Source organism: Chinchilla lanigera, unplaced genomic scaffold, assembly GCF_000276665.1.
Source record: "Chinchilla lanigera isolate Chin_1 unplaced genomic scaffold, ChiLan1.0 scaffold00079, whole genome shotgun sequence".
Lineage (NCBI taxonomy): Eukaryota > Metazoa > Chordata > Mammalia > Rodentia > Chinchillidae > Chinchilla > Chinchilla lanigera.
Genome location: NW_004955480.1, coordinates 8,553,028 through 8,565,797, shown reverse-complemented (window position 1 = coordinate 8,565,797; position 12,770 = coordinate 8,553,028). Strand labels below are relative to the sequence as shown.

The 12,770-nt window shown below is 40.2% G+C and overlaps 1 protein-coding gene across 3 annotated transcripts in view; it reads left to right on the top strand.

Moving 5' to 3' along the window:
• Nucleotides 1–12,770, top strand: part of C1qtnf7 (C1q and tumor necrosis factor related protein 7) — a 98,140-nt gene that overhangs the window by 78,564 nt on the left and 6,806 nt on the right. For 2 of the 3 annotated variants that reach the window (XM_005402531.2, XM_005402532.2), the window contains exon 2: nt 12,429–12,674. In XM_005402531.2, the coding sequence (XP_005402588.1) occupies nt 12,429–12,674 (246 nt within the window). Of the gene's footprint in view, nt 1–5,094; nt 5,115–12,428; nt 12,675–12,770 lie in introns of those variants that run through there. The other variant, XM_005402533.2, reaches the window with a different exon arrangement.

Sequence of the window (12,770 nt, the reverse complement as noted above, 5' to 3'; positions counted from 1 at the left end):
AAAATACCCAATACCCATGACTTGAAGGAACAAAGGTTCATTTTGGTTCATGATTTCAATCCATGGTCACCTGGCTCCAAGGCAGAAACACCACTGCAGAAGTGTATGACTGAGGGAAGCTGCCAAAGCCATGACAGTCAGGGAGCAGAGAGAGAGAAGGAAAAAGCCAGGGACAAGAATTCCCCTTCCAAATCACAGCCCCACTGGCCCGCCTCCAACTAGGCCTCACCTTCTAACAGCACGTGTCCATGGATAAGCAACGCATCCTCATTAACCAATCAATTTCCAAACACATGAGGCTTTGGGGAGACATTTTAGATTTCAGCCATAACACCCATAAATAATGTTTTATCAGCTGTTCGTTCTGTGGTCCAGCAAAGTTCACACATAAATTAACAATCACAAGGGTCTTCCCATGGTAACCCTTGATAAATGAGACTATTGTCTTATTGTCCATCATTCAAAGATGTGTCTCCTTGCAATGCTAAATATCTCTCAGTAAAGTGGGCAAGTTGAAGTCAGAACAACTGAGAGGCTTGGAGGTGGTAAAGCAGGCTCCATGAAGGTTTTTCTGTCATCCTGCACATTTGTGTCGCCTGTTTCCAGTGTTGGTGCAGTAGAAAATTTGGGAGCAGCAGTACCGATCCGTGCTCAGACACACTCCAGAGTGACATGCGCAATTCTGTGGCCATTGACTCGTCAACCCTTAGAGGCAGTTCAAGTCACCCTATCTGCCCCTTTGCATTCCAAGATTCTGAGATGAACTAACATTTTGAAAACAGAGCCTGGTCTGTAGTGTTTCCTAAACAATCTTAAGGCAGCATGACAGGTTTTGTTAGTAAAAGCAAAAGTTGGACCCCTTGGCAGCCACATCACCATTCCCAACATGCTGGGGACTGGAGACCAGCTCTACACCACATTCCTTCAAGAACCCATGGTCCACAGATAGGCCTGTAACAAGCCCAAGTCTTCTTGAAATTGCCAAAACAAGTCATGAGAGAGTTCTGTCTACACTCAGAAGATGTCACTGAAAAATCCTGACAGCCACATAAAAATCACATATCTGAACTTTTAGTGCATGATAATTTGTTAAGTGACATGTTTTTAGGCTATTTTTGACCTATCTAAAGCATGCTCATTTTTGGTTAAAGGGCCTCCAGGGCCAATAAAGCTACATGGTGTCAACAACTCTTTTATTATCTAAGATGATGCAAGTTCTTAGGTTTTATAGAAATAGTTATGGAATAAATGATATGATGCCTGGAATTTGCTTGAAAAAGAATGCAAGGATAGGGAGAAAAGAAGCACAAGAGGGAAGGGGGTGTCAGTGAGGCAATATTGCCCTTGGGTGACATTGAAGATGGGTGACGGATGCATGGCCACAAGCACCACCTCTCCCTACATCATCCTCATTATTGTTATCAGAGTTGGGGGAGAGTCGATAGCCAGGCCCATAAAGCCCACTCACAGCCCTTCAAGGTCTCCTACTCACCCAGGATAAAGACCTGCAGAGCCCTGCCTGGTCCAGGCACACCCTCCAGGCTCGTATTCCTCTCTCTTTTTCTCATGACCTCCATTAACACTGTCCTCTTCCATGCCAGGGTTTTGTACCTGGCTTCTCCCAGACTGAAAGCGTTTTCCTACCTCAGTGCCTACTCTTGTTTCACATTTTGTGTCAAATGCTATTTTCATAGGCAAACATTATCTGACCTGTAACCTTAACTGGGTTTCCCTGAGAAATGCTTTACGTCTCTCTGTATTTTTCCCTCAAAGAACCCTGAAGTTTAGTGAGTAGATCAAATGGTCTTATAGAGCCTTCATATGCTCTAAGTAGGAAGCAACTTATTTTTCTCTTATCCATTGTTCTAGAATGTCAAATTATGTCAGTTCTTTCTTCTCTACCCCTTCAGGACATCTGAGATGAATTCTGGTAACTTTCAGTTACATGAACTATTTTGTTAGCCCATTGTGACTAATATAAATCAGAGCATCTACTTCACAGCCAATACAAAGAGCTTTTATCAAACAGAATTGACTAGTCTTGAGCCAGTGTATGCTAATTCAGTAGAAGTGGTTAAGAACCAGTGAGCTACAGTGCCTAAGAGAGGTCCATGTAACAAGTTAGGAAGGTTCAGGAAGTTTTGTGCCTGGTTGAGAGAGAGCATTAGGGAAACTCTCTAGAGGAAGTGACGCATAGGAAGATAAATGTAAGCAGATGGGAAGGGGGCATGGGGAGAACATGGTTGGTGAGGACTTAAAAGGCTTAGGAAATGAAGTAAGCAAGGCTCTGAGACTAGAAAGAGGAGATCACATTCCTAAGAGACCATGATGCATCTGCAGGAAGGAGGAAGACACAACTGTGTGTCCACCAATTGTAAGTTGTTTGGATGCAGAAACCTGGTCTTGCAAAGTTAGCAATACCTTAGGGAGGAGATATGCCCAATAGTGAGTTGCGCTAGCTGTGTGGTGTGCTGACTACCTGGATTACTCATCTGTGAAAGGAAGATGAGAAAATCATGTTGTGAAAATTAAAGGAAGCAATGCTTGCAATGTGTTAGAACACTGTATGTGCTCCTTGTATATCATCATTTAAAATGAATCTAAGGGCTGGGGATTTCGCTCAGCAGCACCTGGCAAGCGCAAGGTCGTGAGTTCAATTCCCGGTACTGGGAAAAAAACAAAAAATAAATAAATAATTACATAAATAAATCTAGTGTCTATTCAAATGGTATATGGACAGGAGAGAGAAAGACAAAGAGACAGAGAGAGGGAGAGGGAGAGAAATACCAGTGGTGTGTGCAGTCATTTTAGAAAAGCCAGTGACAGCTAATTTCTACACATGCCTTCCCAATTTTGTATTCAGTAAATGTCAGGTTGGTAACTTAAAACTGACTATAGTGGAGTATTTATACCCAGGAAATTGCAAATGCTACAAACCTGAACTTTTTTCTTTTTTCAAGAGCTGGGAAGATGGTCTGGGAATGACCAAATTCCCAGAACAAATTGAACTGAATTCAGTTGAAAAATCAATAAAAACTAAAAACAAAATCGCAAGCTAGGAGGGGAAAAGCTATCTGCTTAGAAAATAATGGGATAAGACCTCGGCCATGGGGTGAGCGGCAGGTGAAGGTGGGATCTGGTTTTTTACTCATAGTCAACGCTCCCTTCAGCATGTTTTTTTGCCCCATTGCTTTTCACTACTGCTTCAAAAATGAGTACAAAAACAACTGAATGAACTAGATGCCAACAAGTTGTATCCACATCTGAGATCTGAATGCTCTAAGAGACTTATTCCAGAGGTTCATCTCTCTGGAAAGAAAAATAAATGCAGAAAAACATAGATTATATGAAGTTTCTGAAATGAAAAATAATTTTTTAAAAGAGGAAAGTTGAATATTGCAGAACAGAAAAAAATACCATGAGACTTTCATGATACAAGAAGCCTCATCATCAGAAGTGTGGTAGAGGGGTTGGCCTGGGTGAGAACAGGAGATGTAAAGAGGAAGATGGGATTTGATCAGTGCAGGTTGAATGCAAGAATGAAAATATCACAGTGAACTCCGTTAATATGTGCAACTGATACATATTCATCAAAAATATAAAAAGTTTTAATGTGATAAACAACACTAAAGACAAAGGACACAAAAAGCAAATATGAATATCCATAAATGATATCAACACTTGGCCAAAGGAAGTCAGAAAGAGAAGAGCCCATCTATCTATCCAAACATTTGCTGGCCTACAATTTCATCCCAGTTTCCTCGCAGAGAACTCATTCAATGAATAAATGGGAAAACTACACTTAAGTGATATCTTTTAAGCAAATGAGCATACAAAAAGCTGGACCACCTGAGATTAAGCTTGTCAGTAACTGCCATTCAATATCAACATTCTGTTAGGCAAGATTAAGAACTGCAAAGAACATTAGAAAAAATTAAGAACAACCATTTTATTCTGAAGATGAGAAAACAAGCCCAGGAATTCTATGCAATTAAGAGCACATTCTCATTTAGAAAACATATTGGATTATCTTCTGTTCTCAAGATGTTATTTTACATTGCTATGATATCACTGAGAATTTGACAGCCAAAAAACTCAAAAAACCATTTCCTCCCAAGTGCAAAGTGGTACTGAAGACAGAATAAACCTTAGTATGGGGAGGCCCGTAATATTCTTGGTTAATTTTGTGGTCAGTATTCACTTCCCTAATGCTGGAAACATTTCTTTCAGAGTTATTGCTTCAGAAGAATAAGAGAGAAAACAAGATTTTTTTTAGCCACTTAATTTCCCTAAGTGACATCATGAATGATATATTGTTGTTACCATGGAGATATAAGAAATGCATATCAGAAGGAAACAAAGAAATTGATTGCACCAAAGATAAGTAGTCTTGGGCTTTGGAGAATCACTCTGCCTTCTGAGTTGTTATGATCTGTTCTTTGCAGGAACAAAGACATATTTGTCTTCTAAAAATACTCAATCATTTATCCATTCAGCAAAGAACAAAGAAAACATCAGTACAGGGTCCATAACCATCTCCCTTTTTACAGCACAAAGCATAAAGGGCCGTTTTCCTGCCATGTTTACCAAGAACAGGGGCAGTGCTCCTAGTTAGTCCATGAAGCCCATTCTATGTCTAGAATTTAAAGTTTCTACCTCAAAAACTCTCAACTAGGAAATGACATTTTTCTCTAAGTTAACAACTGATTTCCAGGTGGTGAGTAATTTTTTTTCTGGAACCATCCACTCAGTGGAAAACAAATGAAGAAGGAAAAATTAAGTAAACAAATCTGAAAAGGAGGCTAGAGTACAGCAACATGGAGAAGTCTATAAACTTACCAGTCAAGGAAAGCAGGCGCTCAAAGATTATCCCAAACAAGACTGTAATTTTAACTGGTCCCTGAGTTGAGCTTTGCTTGATGAACGACTTCCAGAGCCTCTGGCTCTTTGGGACTAAACTAGATTATTTTTAGCACAACTATTTGGAAATTTTTGAGAATTTGGATTTCTTATTCTGCCTGGTACCACAGCAAGTTTCTCACTGAGCTCTCATGGAAGATCTTCAGTCTCTTGTGCACTGAGAACCGAGCAGCCACCCACCAGCTGAGAGCACGGTATGGTATTTACTCTGTCTTTTAGACTTCTGACAAATGTAGGTGCAATGGCCTATCTTCATTACAGTAGATTTTTAGTGTATTAAACAGGTGGTTCTGTAGGAAGAATCCGTGAAACTGAAGACCCAGGTCTCAATCTCTAGTCTGCCACTAGCTTTGTGACTGCAGACAATGGCCTCTGGACTCTGGTTTCCTGTCCAATCTATCACAAAAGGGCCTTTGGGGGGATGGTACAGATGGAACATTGCTCTGTAGACTGTAAAGTTTTGCAAATGTCAGGTTTTTGCTGGAGAACTGTCATAGCACTTAACATGAAACAACCAAAATTTAGGAATCACGAACTGCTGATAATAATAAACCCAGATGACTATGTATTTTTCTTCATTCAACCTGTGCTGGGCCTCTGCTACAGGTCAGCCTCTTCCCTATATGTCTGTGATACAGACATATTTACATATTTACACTTTACTGGGGAAATTAGCAAGCAAGTGGAAGCCACAGCACATGATAGCTGTGTGAACTTGCAAGGACCTGAGCAGTTCCAGGAGAAGGAGCTTATTCAAACAGGGATGCAGTCCTGCTTAAGAAAGTTAGAGCTCCAGAGGCAAGGAGATGAGGACCTGCAACAAAGAAGGAACTGGGGCTGGACAGCTGAGTTCTGCATCCTGTCCTGAGCTCAGCGCCCCTCCTACTGCATCCAGAGAAGGACAAAGCCTACTATTGTGAAATCTCCACATTGGAGGCCAAGGAGATGTCTTGTTTCAGCTCTCCCTGGTCACCTATCCTCTTCCTAATGATTTCCAGGCAAAGCGCCTTTTCAAGTTGAATTAATAATCAAGTCCAGTCCTTTGTCATGAAGTAATGTGTTATAGTTTCCCTCACATGATGTAGAGGAAAACTCAAATGTTTGGAAAGAAACATAACTCAGTCCAAGTCTTGGCCGTGCCATTTTATGACTGTGTGGATGAGTCCATAGAGAAATGGTAGTGTTTTTGTCTCCATGAGTGTGTCTAGTCTAGGAACACCCTATGAAAGGAATCACACGGTCCTTGTCCTTTTGTATCTGCCTTATTTCATATAGCATAATGGCTTCAAGGTTCATCTGTCCTGTCACCTGCATTAGATTTACTTCCTTTTTAAGGCTGAATAATATTCCATTGTACGTACAGAACATGCTTTGTTCAATTCACCCTTCTGTTGATGTAACAGCCTTCTGGCTATTGTGAGTAATACTACCATGGACACAGGTGTGCAAATATCTGTTTGAGTCCCTGTTTCTACTTCTTTAGGATGTATGCCCTGATGTGGAATTGCTGGAGCATAAAGTAATTTTATATTTAACTTTTTTGAGGACTCACCATACTGCTTTCCAGAGGTTGCACCATTTCACACTCCCATCAACATCTTTTATTTCTACAAGAAAAAAACACATTCTTCACAAGAGGTTCTCAATCTGTGAACACATTTTCTGGGAGCTCAGTGTTCACACTGATTTCATCAGTATTTCTCCTACTGTTTTTCACGGCTAGTTTAGCAAGAACAAAGGATATTTGTAACTAAGAAAAGTAACAAAACACTATCACTACATCGTTACCCTAAAGATTCTAAACATACATTAAGGGGCTGGGGATTTAGCTCAGCGGCAAAGCACCTGCCTGGCAAGCGCAATGTCCTGAGTTCCCAGTACCGGAGAAAAACCAAAAAAAATAAAAAAATAAAAAAATAAACACACATTAATATGAAAGTATACGTATATATGTAGAACTTTTTAAAATATGCACTTAACAAGCCAATGACCTGTTACTTTGCTATCTCTGCAGAAAAATAAGAAAGCCATTTACAATTGATATCTAAGACAGACCTGCTCAAGATTATCATTACTTTCAGAGCTTTGATTTCCAATTCCAAATAAGTGCAAAAGTGGAAAGAAATACACTCTTGCATAACTGCATAAATTTATAGAGTTCAATTGAATGCTTGTAAAGCATATTGTAGGAGAAGTCACTGCTAATTTCTTTTCAGGATTTTAAAAAGGTTCTAAAGTGGATTATGATGTGCACTAAATTGTATACTCTGGTCAATTTCATGGCATGCAAATTATATCTTTATAAAGCTGTTACCAATTACTATAATATTTATAAAGTTATGACCCAAATGATTCATTCAAAATAACTGAGTTCACTCCAAAGCTGCGGGCAGTGGATGATAAGTTGATTACTTGGGACACGGAGTTGGAAATATAAAGCTGTATCCTCTTTGAATTCAGAAAAACTCTAACATCAAAATTTTAAATGTGATGAATTGAAACAAGAGAATTAAAGAGAAGTGAAGGGTGGTCCTTAGCATCTTGAAGTGAGGGAAGTCTTCTAAACACACTAAGCTAGAATTTTAAAATTGTTTTCATGGCAAAAATATCCTCAAAACCCATGAAAAAAGTAAAAAGACAAACTGGGAAAAATTATTTACACTTCATGCCCCGCATCATGTGCAGATAGGTATAAATATTCATTGCACCACTGTTTACAGTAGCAAAAGAACAAATGTGTATTAGGGGGCACTGAAAAATACAATGTATGTATATAATGGCTGTTTTATAACCTCTGAAATAAAAGGGGTGAAGTAGCTCTACATTCACCAAGACAGATACATACAGACACAAAAATATGCAAAAGTTTGTGCACTGAGGCTGTACAGACTTTTTTCTTATTATCTAAATAAAACAATGTAGCAACTCTTTACATAACATTTTCATTTTAGATATGATAAGTAATCTCTAGATAATTTAAAGCATTCGGGAAGATGTGCATGCACTACACAATTTTACATCCAGGACTTGGGCATCCTTGGATTTTGGTATCAATGTGGGTGGTCCAGGGATTTTTGGAACTAGTCCTCTGTGGATACTGAGGGATCACTGATGACTCTCTATACTGATATGGAAGCAAAAAGCAAAGTGTAGAACATTGTGTACAGGTGCCAAATGGGAAAAGAGGACACACAAGAATCTGCAGCAGTAATCATCCAGAGAGTCAACTGGATATCTAGAAGTCTGAGAAAAATAAAGATATGTGTGTACTTCTCGTTTGTTCTTTCAAATTATTATGAAGTGTAAACTATTATCAACCAAAAAATTAAATTTTTAATATTTTCAAACCACATGGGCTGTACAAAATAAAAATAATTCAAACCCTATCTTTGTACTTCTCAAACACTACAAAAGAGAAACATAGATCCCAGGAAACTCTTTAAATCCTCTTTTCCCCTTTTCTCATATACTATTCTCATATTTCACAAAACTTGCACCTCCCCAAAAGTCTTCTCTTTGCCCAGCTTGGGACATTTTGTACTAAGCTTTGTTATAAGCATCAATAATAATTAAGACAAAAATCCTCACCCACGTGGAGCATACATACCACTAGCCAGAAGTGAACAACATAAAATAAAGACAGGCATAATCTAGTGAGCTTGAAGTGATTAGCACAATGGGGAATAGAAATAAACAGAGCAGGAAAACGAAGGGTAGAGGGTAAAAGAAAGCACTTTCCAGTCTTAAGCAAGGTGATAAAGTTGAACTCAGGGACAAGATGGCATTTGCGAGAAGACTTCAAGAAGGGAGGTGGGGAAATAAGCCATAAAGATGGGAGGGGGAAGAAGTGAGACGTTCTGTACATATACCCATTTTCCACAATGCATGTAATCTCTACGTACTGCAAACATGTACTAGTAAAGAGCATCCAGTGTTTTAGAAAGACAGAACAAAAAGGGTTTTAGACAGAGAGGAGGAACATACAAAGGGCCTGCAAGGAATCCAGAGGGGCTGGCAGCCGGAGAGTGAGCTGGAAAATGGATGAGTCAGGGGTGTGGGGAGGACCTCACAGACCATGGTACCAGGGAACAGGAAGCGTTAGACTCCTAAGCGGAGAAAAAGACTTTGCACAGGGAAGCCGCTGTGGGCTTCCATTATGAACCAAGTCCCAGGAGTCCCTGGTGTGGCCATGACGCCATCGCGTTGTACCAGGTACCACACACAGTGTCCCTGTACACGGCCAGGGATGGTTCACAGACTCAGAGCCTTTCGACTTTGGTACAGATGATGTTTTAGTGCATTTAGCAATGAAAAGCAGTTCACTCCTAAACCAAAAGTGTCAATAAGGACCAAAATGCATAACACATTCTGTGAAACAGGAAGAAAATGTTCAAATGGGAAGGGGCACTCGGGAGGGGGGTGGCAGAAAGGAAGAAAAGGAAAAGAAAAAATGACAAGAAAAGAAGGAAAAATGGAAATCAAGCTTTTGTAAATGAAGAAGGGATGAGGGATTGAAGGGAGGGTAAGGGAATGGGAAAAAAAATAATAGTTATATCATGTACAGGTCCAAATTCCCTGTGATGAATGTGATCACTATGTATACCTAAAATGTACCAATGAGCTTAATTAATTTAAAAAAGCACAGAATAAACAAAGAATAATTATTCTATTAATTGGATTTAAATTTTAGGGCAGCAGATAGAGCCCAAAACAGACCAGATGTTCCATAAAACAAGAGGTTCCATTGTATCTGCGGGGCAGTAGCAAGGCAGACCCTGTTTTAATTTTTATAAAGTAACATGGAGTTACCTGTCATTAGCTAATATGCTTCCCTATCAATCTTTCCCTGCTTCCTTCTCTCCAGCTTCCAAAATGCGTTATTCTGCCAATGCCTTGTGTAAGGTGCCATCCTCTTTGTGAACTGGATGATGCCTCAATTCATGAATGAAAAATAAAATGCAACCATATCTACTGGAAGAAAAAGAGCAGCTCACTCATTCACGTCAGTTGCTGTAATGTGTTCTTCCTTTGAGCACCTTCTTGCCTGGTTATGGACGATGTTAAATACCCTTTCAGCCAAGTCCACCTTTTAAATTTCTGCTCCCTCTGCTCTCCATAACTAGACCCTCACCCTGCTTCTTTCCCACCGCTCTCAGACTGTCAGCGTCACTGTATTCTCCCACCTCAGCCACAGTGTCTAACATGACACTGTCCCAGTACCTTCTCCAGGCAATTTCTAGTCGTTGTTAGCATCCCCTCCTGGCCATAGCCTCAAACCTTGCATCCCACACGTAGTCAAAAGCCTCCTTATGACTTCCTTCTGTGAGACCCTTCGCCTCATCAATCTTTCACAAAAGAGAGAAACTGGTGATTTAATTTATGCATGTTAAGGGCAGACAGGAGTGTGTATAAAAAGTTCTTTCCATTTTCTTTCATCTGAGGCACCTTTGGAAGGACTGGTACCTGTATTAGGCTCATGGGGCTTGTGAGAATGTGCCTTAATCCCACTGAGCAACAGGATCGGTCATTTTGGGTTTGTGCTTCCCTCAGCTGGGATGTATTTAAGTGTGTTCTCCAAGGGCTCGTGTGATGCGAGCTTGGCCCTCAGTTGTGGCAGTGGCGGGATGCTAAGGCCATGGGACCTAATGGAAATCCACAAGTCAGGACACGCCCCCTCTCTCTAACTTGCCCTGTGACCTCTCCCCCTAACCCTCTCTGTCCAACATTTTCACCATCATGCCATCTGCCACCAAGTGATGAGTCACATGGACCCTGGACAAAGCCAGTACTATGTGGTTTGAACTGTCAGTGTGCAAAACCATGGGCTGCATACGCCGCTTCCCTTCATAAGTCCCAGCCTCAAGTATTTCATTATAGTGACAAAACACAGATGATGACAAGTGGAACAGCAAAAAGTGGTAAAGATGCGATAATGCCTACTTTTTTAGGGGGTTGTTCTTTTTTGGGGGGAGAGCTGGTAACACTAAGATTTGGTTGAAGATATAAAGCCTCTGCTTATCTAAGTTGCTTTGGTTTCTTGCCAATAAATTTCTAGGAAGGAGGCTCATTTCAGAATCTCATAAGCGTACTGCATTTTTCTGTTTGTCATTCCTGCACTCTAGCAAATTTCTGGGTCAAATTCCAAAATTTTGCCATTTCCCCTGTGGGTATCATTAAAACAGTACATTTTCCTGGTTAGTTTTATGAGGCAGCCATGAAAAAGAAAGAAAGAAAGAAATTTTCAGGCTGTTTCCCCCATGTTTTATGATTATGTCCTTTGGGAGAGTATAGCCTAGATGATGCTCTATATAGATTTCTTTTTAAAACACAGGTCGGACTATCCAAAAATGTCTCAGTTACACAGCCCCAAGCCTCTTGTCTACATATTTCCCATGCAAGAAATTGCTTATTCTAAAAATCAGGCGTCTTTAGCTGATGCCACCCTCCTCCACCCTCAGTGGAGCCAGGATGTCACGCTAATACGCGATGCATCATTTACAGATGCCAGGCTTTGCAGAGGGAAACCCAAGTCCTATTAGATTAGAGCTGAAGGGACCCAGGGCCTGCTTCACTCTGAGCCCATGGTGCGCTGTGTGACTTAATTTCACACAGCTCCTTAATTGACCCCCCATGCTAAAGGCTTAACGGGACACCATGGTATTATATCCTGCAGATTTTAAATTAAAGTTTGAAGCTTCCCTCAGGACATGCACAGTACTCCAATTAACACTAATTGGCATTACACATGATTACCAAGTGAAAAACATGGTTTTCCTGAAAATGCTTCTTCTTTTTTCGGCTTTAAAAGCCCATAAATTCAAAGAAAACAGTCATGGATGCATGCAAAGATGAGATAGAATGATGTCTAGTATGGTGTTTATATTGGCAGAACGCTAGAAGCAAATGTCTATAATGGAGGATTATATGCATAAAACATAGTAAAGACAAAAGCAAGAATTCTTAATGTCATGAATAATTTTAACATAGGAAGATGTTCCTAATACACTGTTAAGTGAAATAAATGTTAAAGAATTGTAGAAATGACCCAATATTGTTTTTCTGCACAGCATAAATGAAAAAATACAGAACAACTTATACATTAAAGTGTAAGGAGTAATTATCTCTGAGTGATAAAACAGCACTGATATTTATCTTATTCATTTACAGCTCTCTTTTTTTTTTAAAGAAATGCATTACTTTTGCAAACAGAAAGGTTCATTTTTCAAAGCCTGTCATTGATTTTTGTAGAATAAATGCAAAGCAGTGATTTGTTTTGAAAATTTTCTAATCAATCCTTCATCTGTACCACCCTGCGCTGGGCACTGAGGACTCTGTCGATAACGTGCTAACCGTTTTCAAGGGATTTACGAGGGAAAACTGATTTTACAAGTGGAAAGATGAAGGCTGCAGGGAGTTGGGGCGGATGCCCATTCTCCTGTCACACTGAATCAACCATGTGAAACCCCACCCTGACAGGGTGCACTTACGTCTGTGTGTTTCTCTTCCAGAGCCAAAGATGTTTGTGTTGCTCTATGTCACAAGTTTTGCCATATGCGCAAGTGGACAACCTCGGGGTAGTCAGATCAAAGGAGAGAGCTACTCCCCAAGATATATCTGTAGCATTCCTGGCTTACCTGGACCTCCAGGACCCCCTGGAGCAAACGGTTCTCCTGGGCACCATGGTCGAATCGGCCTTCCGGGAAGAGATGGTAGAGATGGCAGGAAAGGAGAGAAAGGCGAAAAGGGAACTGCAGGTAATGAATGATAAAGTTCCGTAAAACATTCCTCCTTCATCCCACCTAACACTACTCCCTTTCTTTATTAACTCTTTTTTTTTTTTTTTTTTTTTT